Source organism: Phoxinus phoxinus (assembly GCF_949152265.1).
Source record: "Phoxinus phoxinus genome assembly, chromosome: 11".
NCBI classification, from domain to species: Eukaryota; Metazoa; Chordata; class Actinopteri; order Cypriniformes; family Leuciscidae; genus Phoxinus; species Phoxinus phoxinus.
Genome location: NC_136886.1, coordinates 27,017,641 through 27,045,302, shown reverse-complemented (window position 1 = coordinate 27,045,302; position 27,662 = coordinate 27,017,641). Strand labels below are relative to the sequence as shown.

The following is a 27,662-nucleotide window of genomic DNA, read 5'->3' as shown; positions in this document are numbered from 1 at the left end:
AATGTATTTTAAAATAAGCTTTTCAAAATGCACCTGCTTAATAGTCACTTATCATACTATATCCTTACCATGGCATTTGAGATACCAATAAACCAACGGGTCCAAATAATAAAATGAATAAATAAATATGACAGTTTCAAAATGACCATTTATTTTTTCTTCTTTTCTTTTTTGTAAAAGAACTTAAATACTGCTAGATTTGCCTTTTACACAATTATATTCCATAAAACATTTTTTTTCTTTCAAATTTGTAATAAATTAAAATGATATGCATGCAATTTTGCATTTCCATCTTCAATTTTCAACTTTCACAAAAAAAAGGAAAAATTGACACATTTTTATTCTTTTATCTGGAGCTCAGATGAAGCTGCTGTGAAACGGGAGAGAGCAGGATGATGGGAAGGGATGAACAACGTTCCGGTTTTACAGAGAAGTTCCATCTGATTGTCTCAGGCAGCAAATTCAGAGATTTCAGATTTTTTGTTTAGTCCACTTTTGGCATCGACTGCCAAATTCCTCATGTTCATTCATCCTCATTATATAATTAACAGAGAAGCATGCTCATAGACAAATGCATACAGAATGTACTCGTTGCGGCCCTTCTTTTTTCAGAGTTTAATTATTTCTTTAAAATGTATTCTTTTGAAAATGCACAAACTAGCATAAATCAATAAGGCGAGAATATGCAGGCGAGGGAATCCATGGTTTGCCAAGGCCTTGTGTCTGTAAGTTTCAGGTCCAAGTGTGAACTGCTTCCATATGAGGATCTACTTGTCCTTGGCCAGTCCCTTTAACCCTGAAACCATAATCAGAAAAACGCCACTTTGCGGGTTTAGTTTGTAAGTATTTGAGATCTGGACGGCGGCAGCTGCTTCCGTTGGCAGGGTGGAGAACAGGCTGCCAGTCACTCCTAAAGAATCAGAGCTAAACTAACCTTTTTCGTCCTAGAGTTACATTTAGTGTTGAGGTCTTTGATGGTATTTTTTTTTAGAGAAAAGATGGATCTACTTAAATTACAATGTACCAAAGTGCCATAATTTCTGCTTTTAAATGATGAAAATGAATCATAAAAAGTCTTGCTAACTCTACTGAGGACTAGATCACAGCGACATTTTTGTTCTCAGCATTCCTGTGTTATGCATCTCTTTAAGCTTTCTTCCTAACTGGAAATGAATGCCTGGCAAGAAACGAGTCCATGGCACTGGATGCAGTGCGTCATGCGAAACTGCACAGACGAGTGGCTGTCTGTGGCTGAATCTGAGATTCCTGCTGTTTACGGCAGAAGTTATGTGGAAATTCCTCCGCCTAAGATCTCGAGGCTTTGGAAAACTCCAAAGATCATTGTATTTAAGATTCCATTTCTGTAACAAAAGACAGCTGGCAGTAGGTTTGTGTTACATTATTATTGAAATGTTCCAGTTTGGCAGCCACTTTCTCGGGGTCCTGCTTATTGGTCTGTCCGCTCAAGTTATGCACTAATGACAAGGGAAGCATGCGTTCAGGTAACATGCTGGCAATAATGACATAAAGACTAACTGAGCTCCTTATTCGGTTTTCAGGGATCCTGCATACACCCTTTGAAACTCTCCGATTCTCTGCTATTGCTAGCTTCACAGAATATTTGCTTTTAAGGGCCAACCAATCATTCAATTCCATTTTGAAGTTAAATGGTTGCTTGGAAGAAGGAAAACCTGCCTTTTTTGCAACAGAATAGACAAAACGAAAAGTCAACAAGCATATTAACATGTGAAAGCATAACAACTGTCTCCAATTGCATGTTAAAAGGTCCTCTTTCCCCAGGCAGACGCATTGAGCCTCGAATAAGCAGGTGGAAATGCAGGCTTTGGTCAGATGGCGAAGGTTCAGGAGGGGCTAAACAGTTTCTGCTTTGAAGCTCAAGAGACCCTAACAAAAGGAAAACATAATGGAAGATGTATACAATTGTGGACAGAAGCCATCTTGGCTCGGTGGCTCTGTGGCTCAGGCTTGGAGGACGAAACGGGGCAGGGTGGCTCAGAGCCGGTGTCGTGAGTCCTGGCTGTAGCTGCCTGGGGAACTGCGGTTGCGGTGGGGCTTGTAGGTGTCCTGGTAGGGGTCCTGGTAGCCCTGCTGCTCTTCCATGTAGTGGTGGTCTCGACCGCTGCCGCCGTGCTGAGAGCCAGAGGAGCCCCGGTTCCGTCCCTTGTGCGCTCGCTCGTTGTGGTAGTTCTCATCTGAGGTCATCAGGTTGCGCCGTTCGTTGGGGGTGGAGTTGTCCCCGGTGTGGTTGGCGACGTGCCGTGTTTTTTGTCCCTGTTGATTCTGATGTACAAGTACCAAATAAAGTAAGAGCCAGCACTGATACTAAAACATATTCGTCCCTTATTGAAAAACTTTAATTAGCTTGAAAAAAACTGAAAATCATTAAAAAGATCTTTGTCTCAAAATATATTCAATAATTGTAGCGATTCTCGTTTGCTACTTAAATCTACAACATTTTAAAAAACATCAAATATTAGATCAAAATAGTGCAGAATCAACTTTGCGCTGCTGCCCGTGATCAGGTCAAGGATCAACCAAATATTTGGAAAGTGCTAGTGGTTTAGAGGAAAATAAAATCGAAATAAGCGCTGAAAAGGTGTGGACACGGTAATTTTTGCAGCTGACCTTATTGCATATGCATCTGTAGAAGTTTCCCTTTAAGACACTAAATATATGGGAGGAGAGTATTTAAACTAATCATGCGAGGTGATTTACTAAGGTTTGTGCTAGTCAATTTACCGGTATTTGTGCCATTATTTACCACCCAAAAAAGCATGTCTTAAACCAGACGCTAATTGGTATATTGCGTTTGTCATTATGAAAATGATCCAGCTTCATCTGTGTTCTTTAATTTGCACGTCGTCAGATGCAGAACGTTTCACTCCCATCTGCGCTTTTTTTTTTGGAATTGTGCTCTCATGGTAATTTGCCCTGTTTAATAAATCTGGCCCTATGTGTTAAAGGGTTAGTTCACCCAAAAATGAAAATTCTGTCAGTAATCACTCACCCTCATGTTGTTCCAACCCCGTAAGACTTTCGTTCATCTTCGGAAAACACAAATTAAGATATTTTTGATGAAATCTGCGAGCTGGATCACTCCTTCATAGGCTTCTAGGCAATTTCATTCTGCCGGTCCAGAAAAGTTAGTAAAAACATTGTTAAAATAGTCCAAGTGACTACAGTGCCTTAACCTTAAGGTTATCAAGTGACGATAATACTTTTTGTGTATGAAAAACGAACAAAAATGACGACTTTATTCAACTATTAATTTTCTTCTGTGTGGGCCTCTGGCGTGAGTTCACGAGAACGCCACGACGCATGCGCGAGAACTGAGAAGATCTCAGTCTCGATGTAGTGTTTAAAATGCTTCTAAAGTGTGCGTTTCCTGGATGTCCGAATCGTGAGAAACCAACGAGAAAACGTAATATGCCGCAAAATGAATGGCTTACCTTTCACACTTTCCCATCAAAGGATCGTGAGCGTCATCTTCTCAGTTCTCGCGCATGCGTCATGGCGTTCTCGTGAACTCACATCAGAGGCCCACACAGAAGAAAACTAATAGTTGAATACATTTTTTTTTTTTTTTTTTTTCGCACAAAAAGTATTCTCGTTGCTTGATAAACTTAAGGTTGAGCCACTGTAGTCACTTGGACTATTTTAACAATGTTTTTACTAACTTTTCTGGACTGGCAGAATGAAATTACCTAGAAGCCTATGAAGGAGTGAGACAGCTCTCAGATTTCATCAAAAATATCTTAATTTGTGTTCCGAAGATGAACGAAAGACATACGGGGTTGGAACAACATGAGGGTGAGTGATTACTGACAGAATTTTAATTTTTGGGTGAACTAACCCTTTAAGTAGCCATCTGTGTGTGATGTGTGTGTGTGACTGCGCACCTGCAGGCCGGATATGGCAGACGTAGTGTAAGGGGCCAGGGCAGCAGGGCCGAGGTTCCTGCCCAGCAGAGGGTTGAGTGGGGTACTGCTGGAGGTGTGGGTGGCCTTCCAGTACGCCTCAAGATACTCCGCCAGGTGCTCGCATGCATCTTCCAACTGATTCTCATCCAAGATGATGTCAAACATCTCCTGTTAAAAAGGAAACGCATTCAAAAATAGTGACAAAGTATTAGAGTGATGGGCATTTGACTAAATATAAGTAACTTTACGACTACATTTCAACTAGCAGTCAGAGTATTAGTAGACTGTCTGGAGCACTTTATTTGAATGGTCCCCAACATACATTCTACTGACTATAAGTACATTTGCAAGTACATGTCAACTTATTCTACTAATCCTAACCTAACAGTCTACAAATACTCTAATGAGAGTTAGTTGACATTTAGTTGCAAAGTTACTTATAGTCAAAGCTAAAGTGGACTATGGAAATAAAGTGGTTAAAACTGCATAAAGCTGGAGTCAATTCTGTATTTTCCATCCATATGTGTTTAGGTTTGTACGTAAAGGAAGACGCACCGGAGGACACTGTGCTAGTTTATCTGCTGCTACGAGCTGTACATTGAGATGTTTACTCTGCGACTTTCCTCTGGACTTGATGAGCCGCTGGAGGACCTACAGAACAGAAGAGTTGGTTACACAGCAAGATTTTGAAGTTTGATCTTTTTCTAGTAAAACACCAAAAACATGACACAAGCGCGTCTCTGAATGTCGCACCTTTGGCGAGGACACTTTGACATGGACGATGATGGGTGCTAGTGAAGTCTTCAACAGCTGAGCAGGATGGTTGATGGTGTCTGCATCCAGCACAACCAGCTGGAGTGAGCGAGCTAGCTCAAATATGCGCTCAATCTCGCTCTGTACCTCAGCTGTACATGCATATCACACAAAAAAAGAGTTAGATATTAGTGTGAAGTTTGCACACTAATAGAAAAAAAGCAGGACTTGGAAATGATTCATTTTGACATTTGAGAATGTGGTGTATACGATTGTATATTGCATTTGATCGCAGTATGTTGGATTAAAGTGCCACTATTATGCTATTTTAAAGGTTCCTAATTTAGTTTTGGAGGTCTCTTACAATAGGTGTACATGCATCCAAGGGCAAAACAACACTTTATTTTTCTCATAATATACATTGCAGCATTACCACTTTTCTTACGGTGTCTAAAACGGTTCGATAAAGGATTCAGTTTCTCTAAAGCCCTCCTTTCCGAGAGCCTACACTGCTCTGATTGGTCAGCCCAGTCTGTTGTGATTGGTCTACCGCTTACAGCACGTGTTAAAAATGAAATGCCCATTACTATATCTGAATTTCAGCACCGGAGGCTTCCTCAGCACTTATGCACAGTGATAGGAACACTAACAATGGTGTCGGTTTTACTGTATCAATTCGAGTCTGAGTCCTCATCCTTTGGAAGTGCATGCAAAGTTGATTCACAGCGTCTTCTCGACAACACAAACCAAAATCTACCAGGCTTCAGCTACAACTACACTATTTGAGGGCGGGTCAAAGTAGACGTTCACAGGCAGCCAATGAAGAACATAAGCTGACATTATGCAAATTTGTTACAAACCTACGTAGGGTCGTGCAGGAAGTAAGACTGGAATTACCAACGACTTGTTTAAGGAAGTTCAGAATCAGCTCTTTCTTATGGGAGTCAAGTCAAGTCACCTTTCTTTTTAGTGCTTTATACAATACAGATCGTTTTAAAGGAGCTTTACAGCGATCAACAAGAAAATAATGATTCAATGATGCAAACAGAGATTAATTCGGCTGTAAAGGAGTTCTAAAAAGAAAATAGTGTCATTGTTCAGCTGAAGTCAGTTCAGTGATCTTTAAAAATTTGCAGAACTTTTATATTTACAAACAGCTACATTACACACTATATGCAAGGTAATATCCGAAAAAGCATAATAGGGGCACTTTGAATTGAACCTGGAATATTTCTTTAACAAGCCTTTATCAGTTATGTTTAGGCTCTCTCTATATCTTACCAAGACTGGATCTGGTATTTGAGCGCTCAATAATGGCTCTCTTGCTGGGATTGTTAAGCACTGATCTCTTTGCCAGTGAGATGTCTGCTGTCACACGTGTGATAGTTATCCTAGGACAATAAATACATGATCTGTAGTTAGCTGCAGTGCAAATCTGCTGTAATTATAACATATCAGACAATCTCCATTTTTACAAGAGTTGTGCAGGAAGATGATATTTTAAAATGACAGTGTAATCTATAAACCACTTTTGTTACTTACCTGCCATCAAACCGGTGTTTCAAGAAGTCAAAAAGAGCTTTCTGCATCATATCAGTGACCTGTACAAGAGATGTGAAGCGTATTTTTAAAACATCTAAACTTAAACATCTAAACTTAAACTAAAATACATATTTATATAACAATTTCATATTTAAATAATAACATCTGCTCTGTTCTAAAACAATGTTCGCGTGCGCCTTGTTAATGCTTATTAAGGTATTGTAGTGTAGCTGAGCAACATGTTAACGTCAAACTCTAGATTTTCCCATTAATTTTTCTCATAGGGATTTAAAAAAAGTCTTTACAACACTTTGAATTTAACCCCTTAAGCGGCACCCCCTTTTTTAAATAGACATAAAAATGCATATGCCATAAAAATAGACAACATTCCGAACTTAAATGGTTGTAATTCAAGAATGCTTTGGAAGATAGATGTAAGATTGGTCTTGTTTTATAGAAGACATTTGGCAGATGTTTGTAGAAGTGAAATAAATTAAGAAAGTCAAATAGAAAACAAGTTATAGAAGTTCGAGTTTATGAAAATGTACAATGTTAAAAATTTAATTATTCATATTTTATATCAAATATATATTTTCAAAACCTGGTGGACTCTAAAAATGCAAAAAAAAAAATCAAAGCCAAAAATCTGAACAAGTTGTGTTTCAAATTTTAGGTTGATATTTCAAAAAATAAGCTTTCAGTAAGATTTAGTTTGGCCGCAGTACCAAACTTTTTCACTAGTTGACATTACTGCCCATATAATGTCGCCTCCATTTCCATATGTTGTTTGAGTGATCTGAACCATTATTTTTACAATTTTCATACAATATATGAAGTAGACATCCTATTCAGAAGTAGTATTGCAAGTTTGGGAGATTTTGAAATGAATTCAACCTCTAAGAAACACAAAAAGAACACGTATGTACATTTTAGCTTGCTACCACATCACAAATGGTGAATCTATAATTTTTTTCTTTATATTCAAAACATTTTCAGACCTTTTTTTCTAAAAGAATTGAATGGATGCTATCTTTTGAACTCTTGGCATGAAAACAAACTGAGGTTTCTACCATTCTTTCATGATTTTTCATGTTCGTCACTATTTCAAAATAAAGGTCTGAACACACCTTAGGTAATTTATTTATGTAATTTATTTTGAAAATCAGTCACCAAATATGTAAACTAGAGATTGTAAGCTTTCAAATGATATATAGTTTGTCAAGATTAGTTTAGGTTTAGTATAGGATTTTACTGTTTTAAATATGTAATGGCTGTGGGCCCGCCGGTGATGCCAATATAAGGGGTTAAAGCAAAAAATTCTTTGAAAATCAGACAAAATAGACAAAGGTACAAAACTAAATAGCTTTATAAGCTTTAAATCCCATGAAGCATTGAAATAAACAGAAATATAAAACTATGGTTTTCTGATTGGTGGAGATTTATTTACAGAATCATTGGTAATGTAGTTTTTCACCAGGAATTCTGCTGTTGAACAATTATTGATCAATTTTTTTTTTTTAAAAGTTGAAATAATGCAGGCTGTGATGGCTTAAATATAAAGCATGTCTTATTATTAACAACCATGTAGCTCACAGTTGGTCTGTATTTAAAGGTTTACGAGTTATCGTTTAAAATCAATCCCCCTATTGAGAAAACGAATGGGATTTTTACTCCTAAAACCCTACTGTTGTACTTTATTAATTACTAGTCTCCTATGCAAAGTGCTATTTGTGTGCCTCATATGTTAAGCATTCCAAATTGGTCACTTGTAAGGATCCATGACGGTTAAGAATCTGCCTTACAAGTCATTTGCGCATGTAGGCAGCTTTTGGAAAAGAGCTAAACCTTTAATTTTGTTTTAAGGACACAACTCCTGTCTCATCAATGCATAAACTTACTTAAAACAAATCGCTGTAATTTAAACACCAAGCAGCTGCGTCAATAAATGAAATCCTTACAATAAAGCAAACCTGCATCTAGTTACGCCTTATAAAGGAGCTTGTTTTCCTTATTCATTCTGCCTTCTTTCTTTCTCGGACAGATTTCCTCCCTCCATCACCGTTTCTGTTCTTCTCTCCCTTTACTGTCTCTTTCTAATTTCAAACCGTGCTCTACTTTCTAGCACTGACGTCTCCTGGACCCCGGAAGGTTGTTGCCGTGGTAACGGAGCGGCGGAGAGGAGGAGTATGTTTTTGTTTTCTCTGTGCGAGGAGATGGAGAGACTGGAATAGATATTATATTTTGCTGGTATCAATAACGCAAGATGCGCACACGCAGACGCGGCAGCAAGTCATAAACAAAGAACGTCAGCTCTACGGCCTTGACGGGGGAATTTTCTGCTCAATGTTATTTTATGATGAATTCGCTGATTCGCCTTGTAAAAACTCTCCCGATTGATCTGTGACAAAAGCATTTTTTCTTGTTTGATGATGATACGCCTCAACATCATTTGAGACAACCCACCTCATATCCTTTCAGAGATGGACCAACCAGCACCACAGGCCTCATGGAAGGCACGACATCATAGGGAGTCACGTGTTCAGTCTGCATATGAGATCATAGGCAAATAACAAAGCACAGCGTAAAGGACAATGCTTACATAAAATCAGTTCAATACGTCAACTAGTTTTTAAGCACAATGAGTTTGATTTGTGTTTAAGACAGCGGTGCCAGTCTCCTCAGTGACTGGACAGGAAGGTTAGGTGGGGATTCTTCCATCCTGTGGACACACTTACCACTTTCTGTTTCTGCTTGCCTGTACAAAGAGAGGGAAAAAAAAAGAAAGTCAGAATAAAGTACTGTCAAGTCCTTCAAATTTGAGAATGCCATTCAAGTCATTCATGGTCCACTGTCCCATGCTCACAAGAAGCTGCTCGATTGATCTTTAGCCTTACGCAGGACAGTGTTGAAGTAAAATCATCCACTGACGAATTGCCTACGATTCCGTTTTTATTTTCGGGGAGATTCCTGAAACCCCACCCCCATCTCCTAAAGCCCCACCCCCACCAAATCACTGGCTCACCTGATGACATCACATCCCCCAAACTGGAGGACGAGCTTCCACTGGACTTACTAAAGAAATGAGCAGACAAACAGAGAAAGAGATAGCACATTTTTAGTCAGTGTGTCCAAACACACAAGCGGACTACTCTAAATCTTAACACTACATGCTATAATCTCGAAGTTCGAATAGCTAATGCATAAAACCTGGTCAGACCCACACTGATTCTATGTCATTGTCCATGTACTGTGACCTAGGACTGATGCTGCATGTAGAATTGTTATCGATAGTCACCTGGGTTTGAGGGTCAGTCATCCGATTTCAAACTGCGAGCTGGTGTCACCTAACCTGATACCCAGTTTTCAACAAATCAAATGTCAAACAATCTCAAAATTCCACTGTGTTTCAGGTCTCAAGTAAACTGCCTGATAGTTTGTTGCTGGGTCTCTCATCTGGTAGTCTCAGCATCAGACATCCCACCCATGGACCAGGTCTGATGCATATTTTATACAAAAATGGCAAGAGCTCTCCAAAATTCTAAGCTCAAATCTAATTAGCTTCAATGCAATTTCCACTGTGCAAACATTTTTATCAGTCTTCCTGGAAAAAAAAGGACTTGTTCATATAGTACCAGGCTGCCACAATACAGAAAGTGTGCGAGGTTCATACCTTAAAATCTTTAAAAGATATTCAAGGGAGACGCTAAAAAAGTATATCCTTGTGCACAACAGTATATTGTGTTTATTTTCAAAGTTATGTCCATGGGGGAAAGAAAAATCTGTATTTATTACTAATTGTTACCACAATTTTTTTTTCTTCAGCTCTAGTTCTACAACAACTTGCACAGACTGTGGCACCATTATTTGAAAGGGTTACTATTTTGTAACACTCTCTACTTTTTTGTATTATTGATTTATATTTAACACATCAAACATTCATCAAACAAAACAAAGCAAAATTAATCAAAGACAAAAATCAAACAAAACAATGACAAAGACAAAAAACTAAACAAATACAAATGATGATTGAATGCTCTGATCTTTCAAACTGATTTTTCAAACAAACATGGATAGTATCACTGATTTAAAAAAAATTATATTTCCCCCAGGTTTTAAACATCAAACATTCAAACAAATTCAACAAACAAACAAAGACAAAAATAAAAAAATAAATGATGATCGAATGCACTGCATTTTCAACCAGACATTCTAAGTGGGTGGTTCTTGGCCAGAATAAGCTGCACTGTGGACTAGATATCGATGTTGATACTGAAAAGGCTGGCTCTGGTACTGCATTACTGGAGCTACGACATGCAATGAAAGAACAGTAAACTGTGATTAAATGTATTATCTGGGGTCAAATTCAAGTCATGATGTATTTGGCAAAGATAACAATCCAGATTACATTGCATAGAAATGGAGAAAAAAAATAAAAGGGTACAAATTCAGACCTGGCGTGAAACTGAAATGCAAATCCACAATACCCTCTGGGTTTAAATTTCAATGCTATTCTCCCATATTTACTGCGCCAAAAGTACATTTTCTTTAAAAGGCCACCTCTGTTCTTGAAACCCACAACACTTATTTAATGGTAAGGTGTACAGACTGGGATATAAAGTATGCATTTAAAAATGTCTATTGTGTCCTAAAATAAGGCATGCAGTGACTAATATGCAATATTCTGTTTCTACATCAACAATAGTATCTACAGAATAGCAACTATAGAGCATTTGGTTTTCTACAGATTCGAAAGGGCATCAAAAACATGTTTTTAATAATGGATCAAATTACATATAAAAATGAGCCTAGGAATATGTAGTGGTGCACGTTTTTTGGAAAATTCTCCAAGATTTCATAGCCAGGTTGATTTAAAAAAAGAGAATATTATAAGAACAGACAGATTATTAAGGACCAAGAGGTTGTGGAAAATCAAATGCTCCATCAACTAGGTAAGAATGTTCGGTGTCTGCTTACCCTTGTACGCGGCTTTTCTTCTGTTCCAGCTGTGCTCTGATATTCTCCAGCTTCAGGGGACTGGGGATAAAACCAATCTCACAGCCTTCTTTCACCAGCCTCCCAATCCACCAGTCATTATTAAACTTCTGCATATGGAACAGAGAAAGGACAAAAGAAATAAAAGCTTGGAAAAACTTGATCCCCTCTTAGCGTTTGACCAATGATACCAGTTTTAGTAATGAGTTTTGACTTTTTCAGATTTTTTTTTTTCTATATTCAAAGTCATCAGTGAGTCAGTAGTGACCCTTTCACTAATGGCCCACCAGACCACAGTACCTCTTTGATGTGCAGGAAGTCTTTTGCATCGAATGAGATGGCAGTTCCTGGCACAGGCACATCTTCATCCAGCGCACCACAGTAACTGACATTTGTCTTCACGGCAAAGGCCACCGCTTTGGCCTGGAAGTCGATGTTTTTAGAATTAAAAACAAAATAAATATATAAAAAATAAGAATACACACACACACACGTTTACATAGCTATCTAAATGGGGACATTACATAAAAGTAATGGTTTTATACTGTCCAAACTGTAGATTCTATCAGTTTACAGTAACTCTACCCCTAAACACAACCCATCATACAAAACTTTCTGCATTTTTAAAAAACTTTTAATTACTTTATTTGTATACCAGATTTACAAATTAGGACGTCCCAAAAGGGAGGTTTTTGGATATTTTGGTAACTCCTAATATAGTTAAGTAGGTAGCCCCCACACACACACACACACACACACACACACACGCACACACACGCGCACGCACACGCACACACACACACACACACTGTATATTCTGTCCCCTTACACTGCCCCTATCCCTAAACCTACCCATCACAGGAAACATTCTGCATTTTTAATAAAACATTGTTTTTTATGTTTTTTAAGCTATTTGAATTATGAGGACTCATGAAATGTCCTCATAAACCACGTTTAAGTTGTAATACCAGCGTAATACGCATGTCATTATGCAAATTTGTGTCCTCATGAATCACACACGCTGTTGGGGTAATGCATTACAATATAAAGTATGTGTTACATATGATAAACTCCAATATTAATATGTAGTAAGTGTGATTTGTGTCTGTCCTGACCTTTGCCCTCTCCAACTGCTGTGCAGCCTGCTGTTCTCGCTCCTGGCGGCCCTGACTACCCCCCTCCGGCCTCTCCTCCTCCAACGACACATCTGAATCAGACGGCCTGCTAGTGTAGGAATCAGCTGAACCCTGCCAACAGAAGGCACATACTAAATTACTTACATGCATGCAGTCTAGTAACGGCTTTACATGGGAAAGGTTATTAAAATGACATTTTCCTTCCTTAGTCCACCCAGATCACTTATGAAAACCTAAAAACTAGGTTGCTCTGAAATATCAGCTCACTAACAATAACTCTTCCATGTTGATATCCATTCAGTATTCAGATACTTGGTGTGCCCCGATGAAAGACAGTCTGAAATATGTGGACGTGGAACCAATCAAAATCAAGGACATTTACATGTAGAAGTCTTAAAGGTATAGTATCAAAAACTGTATAGCTCAATCAGCAGAACATGGCAGTAGCAATGCCAAGGTCATGGGTTTGACTCGCAGGGAAATCAAATGTGTACCTTGAATGCAATGCAAGTTGCTTTGGATAAATGCGTCTGCCAAATGTAAAAATGTCAAATGTTTCATTCTATAGGTCAGAGTTAGGATGGAATATTGCCATATAAAACTGAATAATGTTTGTTTTGGGTTTAAGAAACCTTGAATTGGACAGCTGTGCAAAAAGTGGGGAAAAAAAGATCACTTTCCAAAATGGAGAATGACTGAAAAAAGAGATTTCCCTGAAACCGTCTTTCCTATTGTAGAAATACATTTTGACATTTGACCACATTTGTGCATCAAAAAACAAGACCAGACCCTTCAGATTGTAAAAAAATATTGCAATTTCAATGGTTAAAGACTGTATAAATGCTACTGTAAAACCTGTTAAATGGTTAATATTCAGTTTCTTTAGTCTATACGATTCTTATAATTTATGTTGTTAAATGTTTAGTGTCATGTGAGTTACCATGTGTTTTGTGTTAGTGTGTATGGCACGGTGCACCTTCTATATATTAGCATTTACCGCAATTCGTGGAAAAGCTGTGAACTTTGATTTATTATGTGGCTTTCTCTTGACCACCTGTTTTTAAACAGGCTGACACTATGCAGAAATGACAAAAGTAAAAATAAAAACAGATTTTAGTACACTTAGTATTCATTGTTAATGACTGCATTTTTACAGTAAAGTTCTGTCAATCACAGCTGCCGGATTTTACCGTAAATTTCAGAGATGTTTTTTTTTATTACAGTGCCTTGAACCATCTTCCATTATGCACATTGGTCTGGTCTGCTGGATTTTCATTACGTCTGTGATTCTCAGGTTTGCCTATTCAGACCGCCGCAAACACAGGTCAGCAAAAAACCCACCTGTACCTCTATTAACTAGAGCTGTCACCCATAGAGATACACGCTCCTTAAGCAAACAGAAAATACACCTGTGAGCTGAAGGTGAATTCAGGTAAGCTCCTTTTGTTCACAGTCTACATTACATAGTCTTTAAAAATAAACATGTATTTCATGTGTAATTTCTTTTTTTTAGTGGTATAGCGATTATTTTAACGATTCAAATGTTCAAATGTGTAACATGGATACTGTTATGTAAAATGTCACCCACCATTTTATGGATGAACATCAGTCGTATATTTTTGTATATTGAATATGAACATTCACAGTTTAAAACAGTGTACGCAGTATGCAAGCATGCATTCAAATGATTTGGACTGTAATTCCCACCTTGAGGCATCTGTCACTGTCTGAGACAAATATAGACATATTGAATCCCAAAATAGAGTAACAGGCTATGAAATGTCATATCTTATCAACAGGATAGAAACCCATTATCTTGAAACCAAAAACTATAAATTTATGAGCTTCCAAAACATTTTTACTGCTGTACATTCATTTCAACAACGTGTCTCCTCATCCGTTTCCATCATCCATCAGTTGTGAGGAAGTTCCTTATTACTTCCGTATCTTTTACAACCAACTACTCTAAATAGTAAAACGTTTTCAATAGTACCAATACTACTCCAAAGTAAAAACTCAACCCTACGATATCCTCTCGGCATTTCAATGCGAAAACACAAGACAGTTTCCTTTAAGAATACATACCTTCACTGCTGGCTTCTCAGGACCATGAAAAACATCACAATACATAACCTGAACATTTTCACCTGAAATCTCCATAAAGTCCTCAGGCGGCTCCATGACATTCAAGAGAGAAGCACCTGATCCCTATCGGCTAAATAAAAACATATACCGTAGGCATTCACACTTTCCCCCTTTAAGATAATAAAGAAGATCCAACCAGCAAGTACATAGTCCTCTAATTAATGAGAGATACTGCTCAAAGTGAAGCGAAGCTGGGAAGCTGTATTCTGTTAATCCAATTTGGAAACAACATTAGCTCAAGTCAGTGAAAAGAATGATCGGGTCAATATCGCATTAGAGAGAGGCAGAGAGAGAGAGCGAAAAAGCCTCACAGTCGGCTAAAAAATTTCAGCACGCTGCCTATGGCGAAACACTTTTTCCCTGAAGGCAGCCGCTCGACACAAGCTTACTTCAGCAGGGACCCAATTGAGGCCGGTGAGTCCAATCACAAAACGCCTGATTCGGGAAACAAAAAATGCACAAGTTTGCTTATCTTCCGCCGCAGAAGTGATGATTGTGAGCAAAAAGCGAAAATTCAAATGAATGGCTTTCATCCTCGATTTTGACGAGATAACAGTCTTTTTGCTGAAGAGTGACTTTGGAGGGCCTGTATAGATTCATGTATAACATCATGAAGAGAGACAATGGCCCAAAATGAAGTTAAACAGACAGGTTTCTCTTCAACTAAACAAAGCTTTTTTTTAAAGCTTAGAAGCTTTATAGCCACAATTCAACTGGGTTTGCAATGCAAAGCGCAGCGAATGTGGTTCAAATGGGTCTGCATTTTATTAGTAAACAAATATATATTCTCCCAGACACCAATTTGGAAGTATGTAGAAAAACACAGACTATGTAGTTACACAACTTTCTTAAACATTATGCTTGCTGATTGAAATTTTGGTAACACTAAAGGCCCATTCACACCTAGGACGATAACTGTAAGCATAACGATAAAGATATAGTTCTTAAAATTGTTCTCAATATTAAAGAATACCAAAGTCCACACCACAGCTTATAACGCCACAGAAAAACGATATCGTTGGAATTACTTTCAGAACTATTTTATCCAGCAGATGAACCATAAAAACATAGACAGCCAATCAGAATCCACCCTGTTGTAACAAGCAAGAGTGTTTAAAGTGCAAATATAGTTATCTTTATAGTTATTGTTCTAGGTGTGGGTCCAATTCTGACTATTAACTAGTTGCTTATTAGCATGCATTTTACTAGGATATTGACTGTTTATTAGTACTTATTAAGCATATATTAATGCATTATTCTGCATGATCATATTCTACATCCCTTAATCCTACCCAATACCTAAACTTTACAACTACCTTACTAATTATTAATAAGCAGTAATTAGAAGTTTATTGATGGAAAAGTTGTAGTAAATTGTAAGAAATAGACACTAATCTAAAGTGTAACTGCATTTTTAAATGATTTAAAATTAAAGCTAGTGCCCAAGTTAAAAAGTTACACAACATCATATACCATGTTTATTCAAAAAAGCAAAGGAACCTGATTATGGATTATAGATGGTGTATGTATCTTAAAAAGATGGTCTATATACATATAGGACACCGAAATATAAACACAGCTGATGGGAATTAAAGAGGGTTCTATGGGCCTCTAACACATACACACACAATTCCTGATGGCTTTTCCAGACTTCTGGCTCGATTTCATTTTAAGGCATTCAAGTGGGGCGCCTAAGCCATGTGACTCATTACATTCTACACATCAGCAAGAAACGGCTCTGCCCCTTTAACAGCCAGACAGTAAATGAAGCTTTACAATTTTATGATAACACCTTAAACATTTTCAACCTTAAGGACACCAGGTAGGTCCTACAAAGAAAGTCACGTAATCCTGAAGAAGAAAAAAAAAAGAAAAAAGAAAAATGAATGAGACGTGGTTTTTTTTTTTACTGTAGCATTCTTTAAACACGCCGTATGGAATAGGAGTTAATGTTCAATGGGAATGTGTCCTATTAACAACACGTACAGAAAGACACATACACACACAAGCCTCTGATGAGCATCTCCCAATAGTACACCCACGGAAATTGGTGGGCTGCATCTTAGAAAATCATGGTACACTGAGTCTCGCAGGCCCTGTATGTGCAGCACAGCTGAGCCAGTGTTCAGCACACGCACACGAGCGCGCTCACGCACGCACACATATAGCCAGTGGGAAAACACTATATATAGCCGTAGCCAATTCCGATCAAGAGAAAAATAACTCACCGCCTCCGAGTCTTCAAATCCATGCAGGTACAAATTGTCATACATGGAGGTTTGCTATTCCAAAAAGGTCTTCTTGAAGAATAGAGAAAAAAAAGAGGAGGAGGAGGTGGTGGAGATGGAGAGAGAGGGGGAGGAGGAGGAGGAAGAGGAGGAGGAGGAGGAGGGAGCCACCACCACAAAAAAAGAATCGATGGGGGGATGACGATCCCCTTGCTCCACAGAGGAAGAACAAGGAGGGAAAAAAAGGGTGAGAGATGCCTCACGAGAAAGGATGGAGAGAGAGAGAAAGAGGGAAAGCAGGCCTGTGCAGACGGCTCGGCCTGCAGGATGGAGTGGATCCCTCGTTCAGCCTCCAATTCTCTCACATCCTCAGGCAGGGAGAAGCTTCCCAACGGCTCACTGACGCGGACGTTTCATCATCTCTCAGCAACACGCTCACACACACACACGGCACGGCGCTGCTCCCCGCATCAGAGAGAGAGAGAGGGTAAGGCAGAAAGAGAGAGAGAGAACCCTTCCTCAATCTCAGGCTGATGACACAGTTGACCAGCTGCATGCTGATTGGTCGAGCAGCCTTCTAGTCAGAGCTGCTGCTGACGTGTGTTCTCCTTGACTGTGAACGCTGATGAGAGAGAGAGGGAGAGAGAGAGAGAGCCTCCCTCTGCCTCTTTCATTCTCTCTTTCCTTCTGTCATTTCTTTTGAATGTACAAACAGTTTTTCTCCAGTATGTTCCCCTTTATTTACAATGATCATATTTTCTTCATTTAATCATTATTCTGCACAATTTCTTCACTGTTAAAATATTTTGTCATTTTTTCTATCTATCTATCTATCTATCTATCTATCTATCTATCTATCTATCTACACACACACACACACACACACACACACACACACACACACACACACACACACACACACACACACACACACACACACACACACACACACACACTTATTTATATATTACATAAATAAATGAAATCAAATCTTTTACTGTTTTTACCACTTTTATCAACTATAGTGGACGTTATGTAAATATGTAAATATGAATTTTATATATTTAATAATTGTTATGTACACTATATGGAAATGTAATTAATAATTTATGAATGTCACTTATACAAATTTGCATTATGATCTGTGACAAATATTATAGTGGAATTAGAAGAAAAAGAAAAATGAGATAAAGGTTTTAACAGGCAGGCACCACAGCACATTAAGCCTATCTGAACAAAACAAAGTATAAGGACAGCAAATGTTTGCTACATTAAATGTGTCTGATAACTATTTCTACTGTTTAAGTGACTAACTTCCAGAAATGGACAATTTCTTTACCTGTCTCAGGATAAAACTGGTGGAGGTGGTGCTGCCATCAGACCTCTTCAGTCGACTACGGCGTGAATATGTTCCCCTGTTCACCTGTAGAGGGAGCAATGACAAAAACATGAATGAATTGTTTCAGATATGGTTGTTCTTCAATCCTTTCCCAACCATTTAATTTTGAGAATATAATATTATTGTCTATGTTAATGGAATCATGTTTCTGATATTTGATATTAACGTAACACTTTAGAATAATGGTCTGGCATTAATAGGTAACTATGCAGGAGGAAGCAATGCAGGACAAATGAGTGATACTTCATTAACACTTCAACTATTACTACTAACTAATTTGTAAGCAAGATTAAATAATCAGTACGTAATATAAAATTTAGGACTGAGATAGTTCCCTATCAGTCAGTCACTTTTGACGTTACATCAGTGACTGACGAATTGGGATCTCGTCTGAGAGCCCAATCACCTTCAAGTGGTACAGAACAAGCCAATGGACTTTGGCAAGTGAGATTTGCATCGCACACCACGCCCCGTGGTACAGGTATATAAGGAAGTATGCGGGACTTTATATAGTCTCATTAAGCTTTCGCTTCAGAGACAAGCGTTTCTAGAGAAGATTCTGCTCTGCTGTCATCTCTTACAGTGGTTTAACAGAACCAGGAAGCTTCTGCACACGTTGGTGTGATGTGTCAGTGGTGGTCACCTTCTAAGGAGCATTTTGCACACTGTGCATTCTCTAAAATAACATTTCTACACACTGTGCAGCGACCTTTCCCTTGTGCACTTCAGCACAAAATAGTTTTTTCCTCTAAAATGGTAAACACGGGTGTGATGTTGCATCTTTTTCAAGATGTCATTCCACCCATGTGTTTCTAGATGAGGTTGTTACCTGGCCCCATCTGACAGTTACAATCACTGTCTCACGTGTCTGGGTCGTAAGCACGCTGAGACATTGTTAGTGGATGAGTCATGTACCCACTGCGGGAAGATCGCAATGCTGAAATCGAGACTCCAATACCTTCGGGGAGAGTAGCGTTGTTCGAGTCCGATCCAGAGCAGACAGTCATGCTTTCCCGAGCCGCCGTGAGTGTTGGACTCGAGTGGAAGCCTCTACAGTGTCCTGAACGCTCAAGGCTGGATGATTGGTTTCTCAGGGCGGTTGTAGCTGTACAGAAGCATTACAATCGAGTGCCTTTCTTCCCAGAAGTACATGATGAGGTCACGAAGTCTTGGAAGGCACCTTTTTCTGCCCGAAACCATTCTGGCGCCTCTCACTAACCTTGATGGCGGGGAGGGCCAAGGGGTAAGTGGAGATTCCCCATGTGGAATGTGTAGTTGCGATGCAGAGTTGCCCACAAAGTGCTGCCACCTGGCCGCTTCTGCCTTGCACGCCATGGCCCTCCTGCAAGTTTACCAGGCCAAGGCACTCAAAGAGCTGCATGAGGGTAGTTCTGATCCAGGGTTGATGCAGGAGCTGCGCACAGCGACGGACCGTGCAGAAACGCCTTTTTGAATGCATTCGCCCCCAAGATTGGTTCACAGCGATCGACCTGAAGGACGCATACATTCATGTCTCAATTCTCCCTCGACACAGATCATTCCTACGCTTTGCGTTTTAGGGACAAGCATATCAGGAAAAGGACCTCCCCTTCAGGCTGTCCCTATTGCCATGTGTCTTTAAGAAGGTTGCGGAGGCCGCCCTTGCCCCTCTGCGGGAGGTGGGTGTTTGCATCTTCAACTATCTCAACGACTATCGGATCCTGGACCACTCGCAAGATCAGTTGTACTAACACAGGTCCTCAGGTACCTCAGCCATCTGGGGCTTCAGGTCAACTGGGAAAAGAGCAAACTCTCCCTCATGCAGAGTATCTCTTTTCTCGGTATGGAGTTGGACTCGGTCACCATGACAGCACGTCTCACAAGTGAGCGTGCTCAGTCAGTGCTAAACTGCTTGAATTCGTTCAACGGGAGGACAACGGTTCCACTTAAACTATTTCAGAGGCTTCTGGGTCATATCATATCCACAGCTGTGGTGACTGCTTCAGCACTGGTTACACAACCGATTCCAGAGATGGGCATGGCACATTCCGGCCATGGCACATTCCGGAACTTTCAGCCTGTGATCAGACCTTGCTTTTTCTGTCTTAACAGATGCCTCCACCACCGGCTGGGGTGCCGTGTGACTCAGGTTGCTTCTTGCCATTCACATTCTGGGTGAATGCTCACACTACCAGCTCACACTACCGGGAGAGTGGCGACTCCACCCCCAGGTGGTCCAGCTGGTGCTCTAGAACTGATGCTCCTCACGACTTATCCCTCCCTGGCACATTACTCTGAGGAAGGATCTGCTTTTTCAGGGACGGCACACCATATGGCACCCACGTCCAGACCTCTAGAACCTCCACATGTGGTCTCTGGATGGAGCATGGAGGACTTAAATGGCCTACCCCCAGCAGTAGTAGACACAATTACTTCAGCTAGAGCCCCCTCTGCAAGGCACGCTTATGCTTTCGGGCATTTACGGGGGTCTTATCGGTGAGAAGAACACCAAGCACAGATAAGACCCCCGTAAATGCCCGATCAGAGTCGTCTTCTCCTTCCTGCAAGAAAGGATGGAGCGAGGGCTGTCTCCTTCCTCCCTGAAAGTGTATGTTGCCGCTAACGCGCACATCACGATGCTGTAGAAGGTAAGTCTGTGAGAAAACACGACCTGGTCATCAGGTTCCTGAAAGGCGCAAGGAGGTTGAATCCTCCTCAATCTTGCCTCGTCTCCTCTTGGGACCTCTTTCTGGTCTTAACGGCCCTACATTAAGCACCCTTTGATCCTTTGCAGTCAGTTGAGGTTATCCAGCTGCTCCCGACGAGCTGGATGGCGCCTTGTATGGCTGACACCGCCGTCGGTGTGTGAATGGGTGAATGTGAGGCAATATATAAAGCGCTTTGGTGGCCATTGGGTCTGTGAAAGCGCTATATAAATGCAGTCCATTTACCATTTACCATCCTGTCTCTTCAGACAGTGCTCCTGACTCCGCTCACTTCCATCAAGAGGGTAGGGGACCTGCAGGTGTTTTCGGTGCCTGGAATTAATTCTGACCGACTCTCACGTAATCCTGAGACAATGTTGTGAACAGTCTCTGGTGTCTGCAGCGGCCATGTTGTGACTGGAAAGCACTGAGAACATAGGACTAGCGACCATCACAACTGGAGTTGCTGGAAACCGTGATAACCAAAAAAACGTTTAGGGAAAATGTTCTCCTTAACCTCCCCGACAGTAAAGGAGGACCCAGTCAATTGAAGGGCATAATCTAGGAACTCATTCAATGACCCTCAATGAATGGTGTACAATTACCTCTCCCAATTATCCGACTTATCCTCGTACGCGAATAATTTCTTATCTTTATTTACATAAATAACAGGCAACTCCAGAGCCTTCCATGTCGTTCCTCCATCTTGAAAAATTATAATAGCAGAGAGGGACAAAAAGCACTAGGCTACCTTCGTCCAGAGCCAGCATAACGTGACTGACACCAGCTGAAGCGGACAATGAGAGAGGCGTAATGCGTGTCACTGCCCCGGTAAATTTGAAAGGTTGCACTGCACGGTACTTCATAATTCAGGATCATACTTATGCCGAGCCACAGGAAAAATGGCAAAATTGAATTTAAAAGGAAACGTGACCGGCAAATTCAAAAACTGAGGGTAAATAACGGGATAGCTTTACACAGTTGGAAAGAGCTAATGAAGGAGAAAGACTTTGAAAGGGACTCTGAAGTTGCCTGCTTTCTTCTCGACGGGTAAGTAAATGTTACAGTCTAAATTAGAAGCTTTTTTTTTCATTCCTTGGTTGTGTAATTCATTATATAGGCAGCATAACAGTAGAACATGTTAAACTCGACGAAGGGCTATTGTTGTCATAGCTTCTTGGTACATAACGGCTACCGTAGTTGCAACACGCGTTTGAAAAAGCGAGGAGCTAGAGAGCACTATTCGTTTGAATGCAAAATACAATTTCACCGCTAGATGGGACTAATTCCACACACTGTCCCTTTAAGTCCAAGGAGTAGACAAAAACAGAATTCCACAAATCACAGACAGAAGATAAAAAAAGAAACACAAGAAACCAGGACACATGAGGAACAGGATACAATGACTCAGAATATTAAAAACAATATTTAATACAGTTTATTTAGACTTAAATGATACTGTGTGTGTAATTTTTCATTTTAATTGTGCAACATTATCTGAACGAGACGATCGCCTGTAGAATCACAGCTGTGATCAGTCATGAGATCTTAATGAAGAGCGTGCGCTGCTTTGCCAAAGGAATAATGGGAATACACTTTTTATTTTTTAATGATTTAAATGCTGAATGTTTATATTGTTTCAGCACGTTTATTAATCTCCCATATAGTCATTGCACGCTATAATCTTAAACCCCGATGATCAATGATGTGACTTGTTTAACATGATCCACCCAGTTATTTTTTTATGATCAACTCTGGAAGTATTCCTTCATTCAAAAAACCTAATTTGATCTAAGACTGGACATTGCACAGGAAAGTAAAGTGAGTAAAAAGCAATTGGGACATCACTTAATTTGTATCATCTTTCTTAATTTGGTGTCGTGCTACAAATCTAATTTAATATTATGCAAAAACAGAAATCCGATCAGTTATCCAGATACAGAGGCTACTTAATATGAACAAATGTAAACGCACCGTGTCCTGATTGGCTAATGATCCGATCTGCTAGATCGGATCATGGTGATCGCATGTTAATGTCAAGTGTAAACGCAGCCTCAGACTTTCCTTTTTAAGTAATCAATAATTACTGAATGAGATTATCCTCATTAAGAACTGTCAACTAAATATGACAAATTATAAAGAATTAACTATTAATTACTAATCACAACACTAACCTCTGTCTGAGACGTTATAAATTGTCTTTTTTACTCTGAACATGTTTTTTTACTTTCTAGATCACTAGTAGTTCCTGAAGAGTGATTAGGTAACACTTGAGTAATTATGATGCAATTTATGAACATATTTAGAGTAAAAAAGTCAAGTGATTATATCTCAGATGCATGGTAATGTTGTGATTGGTAATTCTTAAAAATTTGTCATACTTGATTTTTAATGAGGCTAATCACTCTTTAGCTTTTTTCCACATTAGTTAATAGTAGTAGCTGACGTGTTAAAGTGCCCCTCTTATGCTAAATACAGTAACGAATAATGACGTCGATTTTACCATATCAATCCGAGCGCGAGTCCCATGATGAAACATTGGAAGAACTAGATATTCAACCCGAACCTCCATCACAAGGACGACTCGAGCAGGACGTTTCTCAGTGATACACTACTCAGTTTGAGGTAGGCCTACATTATGAGATGTTGCAACTGTAATTCCTCAGCATCAGCATTAATAAATGCATGCCCATCAACCGATTATTTTACTTGTACTAATTTATTTACAGAGTATTGTTCTAATATATTGCGGTGAACACGTGGAAACTGTATCAATAACAGTGCATGTATGCAATGTATACATTAGCCGAGCTCAAGCGTGAATGACTGATGTAACATAAACGTTGGTAAAACTAATTTTGCTCCATGCTTAATCTTTCCTCAAAGTAGTGAGAACGACAGACAATCTGCATTAATAGACACAGTTTTAGGTAATAGTCGTCCACAGCTGATTAGCAGAAGTATTTAAGACAGTGATAACATGAGTTAGCCAGTTAGCAGGAGACCTACACAATATAAAACTCAAAACTAAGTATTTTAAACAACCTCTTTTAAGAGCAAGCGGTTTGCGAATCCTGCATTGAACTCCGAGATTTGAGAAGTAGTCGTCAGTAAAATAAAGGTAACACAGCAAAAGTTTAGGATTATACTGCTGTGGTATCGTGGTAAAGATGAATTTTAACCACTGATTCTTCACATGCACGTCCTTGGGCAGTGAAAAAAAACTGGCTTTACCTTCACATTGTAGAGCACAGCGTCTTCTCGACATGATGCTGTCCAGTATCATAGACAGTAGTCCAGTATCCACAGGAATCAGCTGCAGTGTTTGGGGTTTCAAGTTTTCCCTGGTGTCTGCGCACGCAATAAGTGGGCGGGCAATATGCTAATGTCTCGTTTTGTCTACTTACTCACCCTCAAGTTATACCCAAACCTATATGAGTTCCTTTCTTCTGTTGAACAAAGAATGTTGGTAACCAGACCAGACAGTTAACGGCACCCATTGACTTCTATATATATTTTTTTTTTCCTACTATGGAAGTTAAGGGTGCTGTCAACTGGCTGGTCACCAACAACATTCTTTTTTAAATATCTTCTTTCAGAGGAAAGAAACTCATACAGGGTTGGGACAACTTAAGGGTGAGTAGCCTAAATTATGACAGAATTCTTTTTTTTTTGGGAGAACTAGCCCTTTAACCCTTCCATACCCACAGGAAGAAAAAAATACAGCTGTATACAGGAAATTTGAAGGAGCAAGAGAGAGATAGGGGGTGGGCTGACAAAAAATAGTCACTACAGGGACACATTAATTAGCTAGGTCTGATTTGTTTCTATTTCTAGGCGTCTCTAGAGTTCTATAGTAGTGTTGAGGATAGACATAGAGCTTGTTCTTTTTAAAGGTTGTTTAATAGGGCCACCAAAAAGTAGGCCAATGTGCTCATTTCACACCATTAAGGCTGTTCTTCATGTAGTCAGGTGATCTAAGTTTCCTTCATTATACTCTCTATATTAAATATAGGTATTTACTTAGCATACACTCTTTAAAATAAAGGTTCTTTATTGGCATAACTTAGGCCTATATAGTTTCACGAAGAACCTTTAACATCCACAGAACTTTCCATTCTACAAAAAGCTTCTTTATAGTGGAAAAAGGTTTATAGATAAAATAAATAAATAAATAAATAAATGTTATTCACATTAAGTAAAAAAACCCCAAAACGGTTCTTTTAAGAACTGTTCACTGAATTATTATTTTATTTTTTTGGAGGGGAACCAAAAATGGTTCTATCATGGCATCGCTGCGTAAACCCACTTTTTCGAACCTTGTATTCACAAGAGTGTAGTAAAAATGTCTTAACGGTTTAATTCACAAATTGACGCCCCAAAAATTGCAGAAGCCACGGAAAACAAAGTGTAGCCTACATCAGTTAAAAATCCTTCAACAGTTTTACTGAGAGTAGGCATGAGAGCAAATACCGACCAAAAACGATTATATTCATATTATAGCCTATAAAGTTATCCATTAAAAAGTGAACAAAGTACTTTAAAATGATATCTTATCTCAAGTTTTAACATAGTCACCTGAAATATAGGCGCTTGGATTCCCTCGCCGATCTTATTCCTAATATAAATGTGTCGAGACATCTCGGCCAGCACATCGGTCCAGATCGGGGGTTGCTGGCCTGCTGGCCCGGCCCAGTGGAAGTTTGGAGGGTTTCGGACGGCTTGATCCAGCTTCGGTGATGTGTGTGAGTGTTACCCCGCGCTCGTGAAGATCCGCTCTGCTCCCGTGCATCAGAAGAGCAAGAAACTCGTCACTGTGACAGGTGTCAGGTGCGCGCGCACCACAGCACTGCGCGCTCCAGTGGGCGCTATGAGCGTCAGTTAATGTTTTTGGTTAGAATTAAAACGAATGGTGACTCTCCAAAAAAAAAAAAAAAAAAACGTAAAAAAGGCGCTTAAGTCTACTTCACCACACTAATAATACAAAAACTGATAGAACACAAGGTTAAAGCTACTATGCTGTTATAATTAAGTGTTTTGTTTCTATGTTAATAAAACCATTAAGAAAAAAATGATGATCTTATAGAACAGCGGCAGAGCGCCATCACCCTGTTTCCACACAGTGGCGCCATTGGTTGAACAAACTCGTAAATATATCTAAAGAAGATATGTTAAAGAATGTTGACTAGACAGTTGACAGCACCCATTGACTTCCATAGGAAAAAAATACTATGGAATTCAATGGCTGCCGTCAACTGTCTAGTGAGCAACATTCTTTAACATATATTCTTTTGTGTTAAACAGAAGAAAGAAACGTAGGCCCTATACAGGTTTGGAAGAACATTAGGGTGAGTAAATAATGACAAAATTTTCATTTTTGGGTGACCTATCCCTTTAACTTGAACATTTACATATTGGTGATTCTTAGGCAATTTAATGCCAATTGAATTTTAATTGAAAATAAAACAAGCTACTAACACAAGTCACCGAAAGATAAACATTTTTGGAAAAACTATTATTTACTATATTGCCTAGTAGGCTACTTAACTTAAGTTAAACTGTCTAAAATCTGATTCCATATACCATCTTTTGGTTTTGTGGTTAGGTTATTTATATGTATTTGTTCATTTTTTCAGTGCACAATATCTTGTGCAATATCACTGATCTTATAGGATAAACTTGCATATGCTTACAGAAGCCAAATAAATGTACAGCATTGAATACACTGTTAGTAGCCTAAATGCATTAGAATCGCTTTTATCTCGGATTTATCTTTTTATTGTAAGTCTCTCTAACTTTTTGCTACAGGTTACTTGTCTTTTAAGTGTCACTTATTAAATCCAAATATTTTTTGTTTTGTTTTATTTTGTCCTGTGTAGTCAACAGGATAAAGCTCATGCCACTTTATCTGCTCTTCTACTTGTTTCCTATACTTTCTGAGGTACATGAAGTGTGCGACTCCTCTTATGACACTTATCAGAAGTAATAGCACTGATATTAGATCAATTGTAAGTTTATTACTTTCATGTTCATCCTTTCTCTTCTCTTCTGAAGAGTTTGTTATTGAATGAAGCTACAAACACAATACTCATACAACTTAAATACTTTATATGGAAGTATATAATTTTTTTTGAAAATGTAATCTGTGTCTTACTTGATGCCTACAGAACACAAGAGGGCAGCAGTAGCTCATCAGGGGAGCGCTGAAAGGGAACAGTTTTGTGATTGGCTGGTCAGCATGTCCCCCTCTTGCTGGCAGATACCGAAACTACACCACAATATGGTGCCAAAAATCAGGTCTCCTTATTGATGGCCTTTCAAAAAGAAGAACCAAGTAAAAGATAAATAAATAAATTCCTAGAAATATTTTGATCAAAAATATTTTGTGCATAAAAAAAGACTTGAAAATGGACATGTATATATAATATATATATATATATATATATACAGTTTACAATAAAGTCCCATACTCCCATTAGTAACTCCAATTTAAACTGTTAATTTAAATAACATGAACAAATACAAACTTTGGTTACACTTTTATTTTAAGGTGTCTAATGTCTACGTTACAGTGTAATTATACATTTAAGTACAGAGTAACATGTACTTACTATAGGGTGTGGTTTAGTACTATAGTAACTACATGTAACGCGTAAAAGGACACTAAAATAAAGTGTTACCCAACTTTAATAATCTATTAATGTTGAAATGAATATTAACTATGCTTTCAAAGTATTTTTCATTGTTAGTTCATGTTAACTAATGGAACCTTATTGTGAAGTGTTACCAATGCAACAAGCCTAAAGCATCTTTCACTGTAAAAAAGTGGATAACCTGCAACT

At 39.0% G+C, this 27,662-nt stretch overlaps 1 protein-coding gene across 2 annotated transcripts; it reads right to left on the bottom strand.

Annotated features, from left to right (window-relative positions):
• Window positions 1-130: 130 nt before the first annotated feature.
• Window positions 131-25,675, bottom strand: cacnb4b (calcium channel, voltage-dependent, beta 4b subunit). 2 transcript variants are annotated; one of them, XM_079629542.1, is made up of 13 exons: window positions 25,399-25,675; window positions 18,077-18,160; window positions 12,344-12,475; window positions 11,529-11,651; window positions 11,211-11,338; window positions 9,243-9,308; window positions 8,700-8,780; window positions 6,237-6,295; window positions 5,976-6,085; window positions 4,695-4,846; window positions 4,497-4,592; window positions 3,921-4,109; window positions 131-2,301 (listed from the first exon to the last, which is right to left on the bottom strand). In XM_079629542.1, exons 7-13 carry the CDS (start codon window positions 8,742-8,744, stop codon window positions 2,014-2,016), a joined length of 939 nt encoding a protein of 312 aa, XP_079485668.1. In that variant the 5' UTR covers window positions 8,745-8,780; window positions 9,243-9,308; window positions 11,211-11,338; window positions 11,529-11,651; window positions 12,344-12,475; window positions 18,077-18,160; window positions 25,399-25,675; the 3' UTR covers window positions 131-2,013. The 2 variants fall into 2 exon arrangements, with proteins under 2 accessions (XP_079485668.1, XP_079485667.1); XM_079629541.1 differs by lacking the exons at window positions 11,211-11,338; window positions 11,529-11,651; window positions 12,344-12,475; window positions 18,077-18,160; window positions 25,399-25,675 and adding exons at window positions 8,972-8,991; window positions 9,532-9,549 and having other exon boundaries at window positions 9,259-9,308.
• Window positions 25,676-27,662: the final 1,987 nt, after the last annotated feature.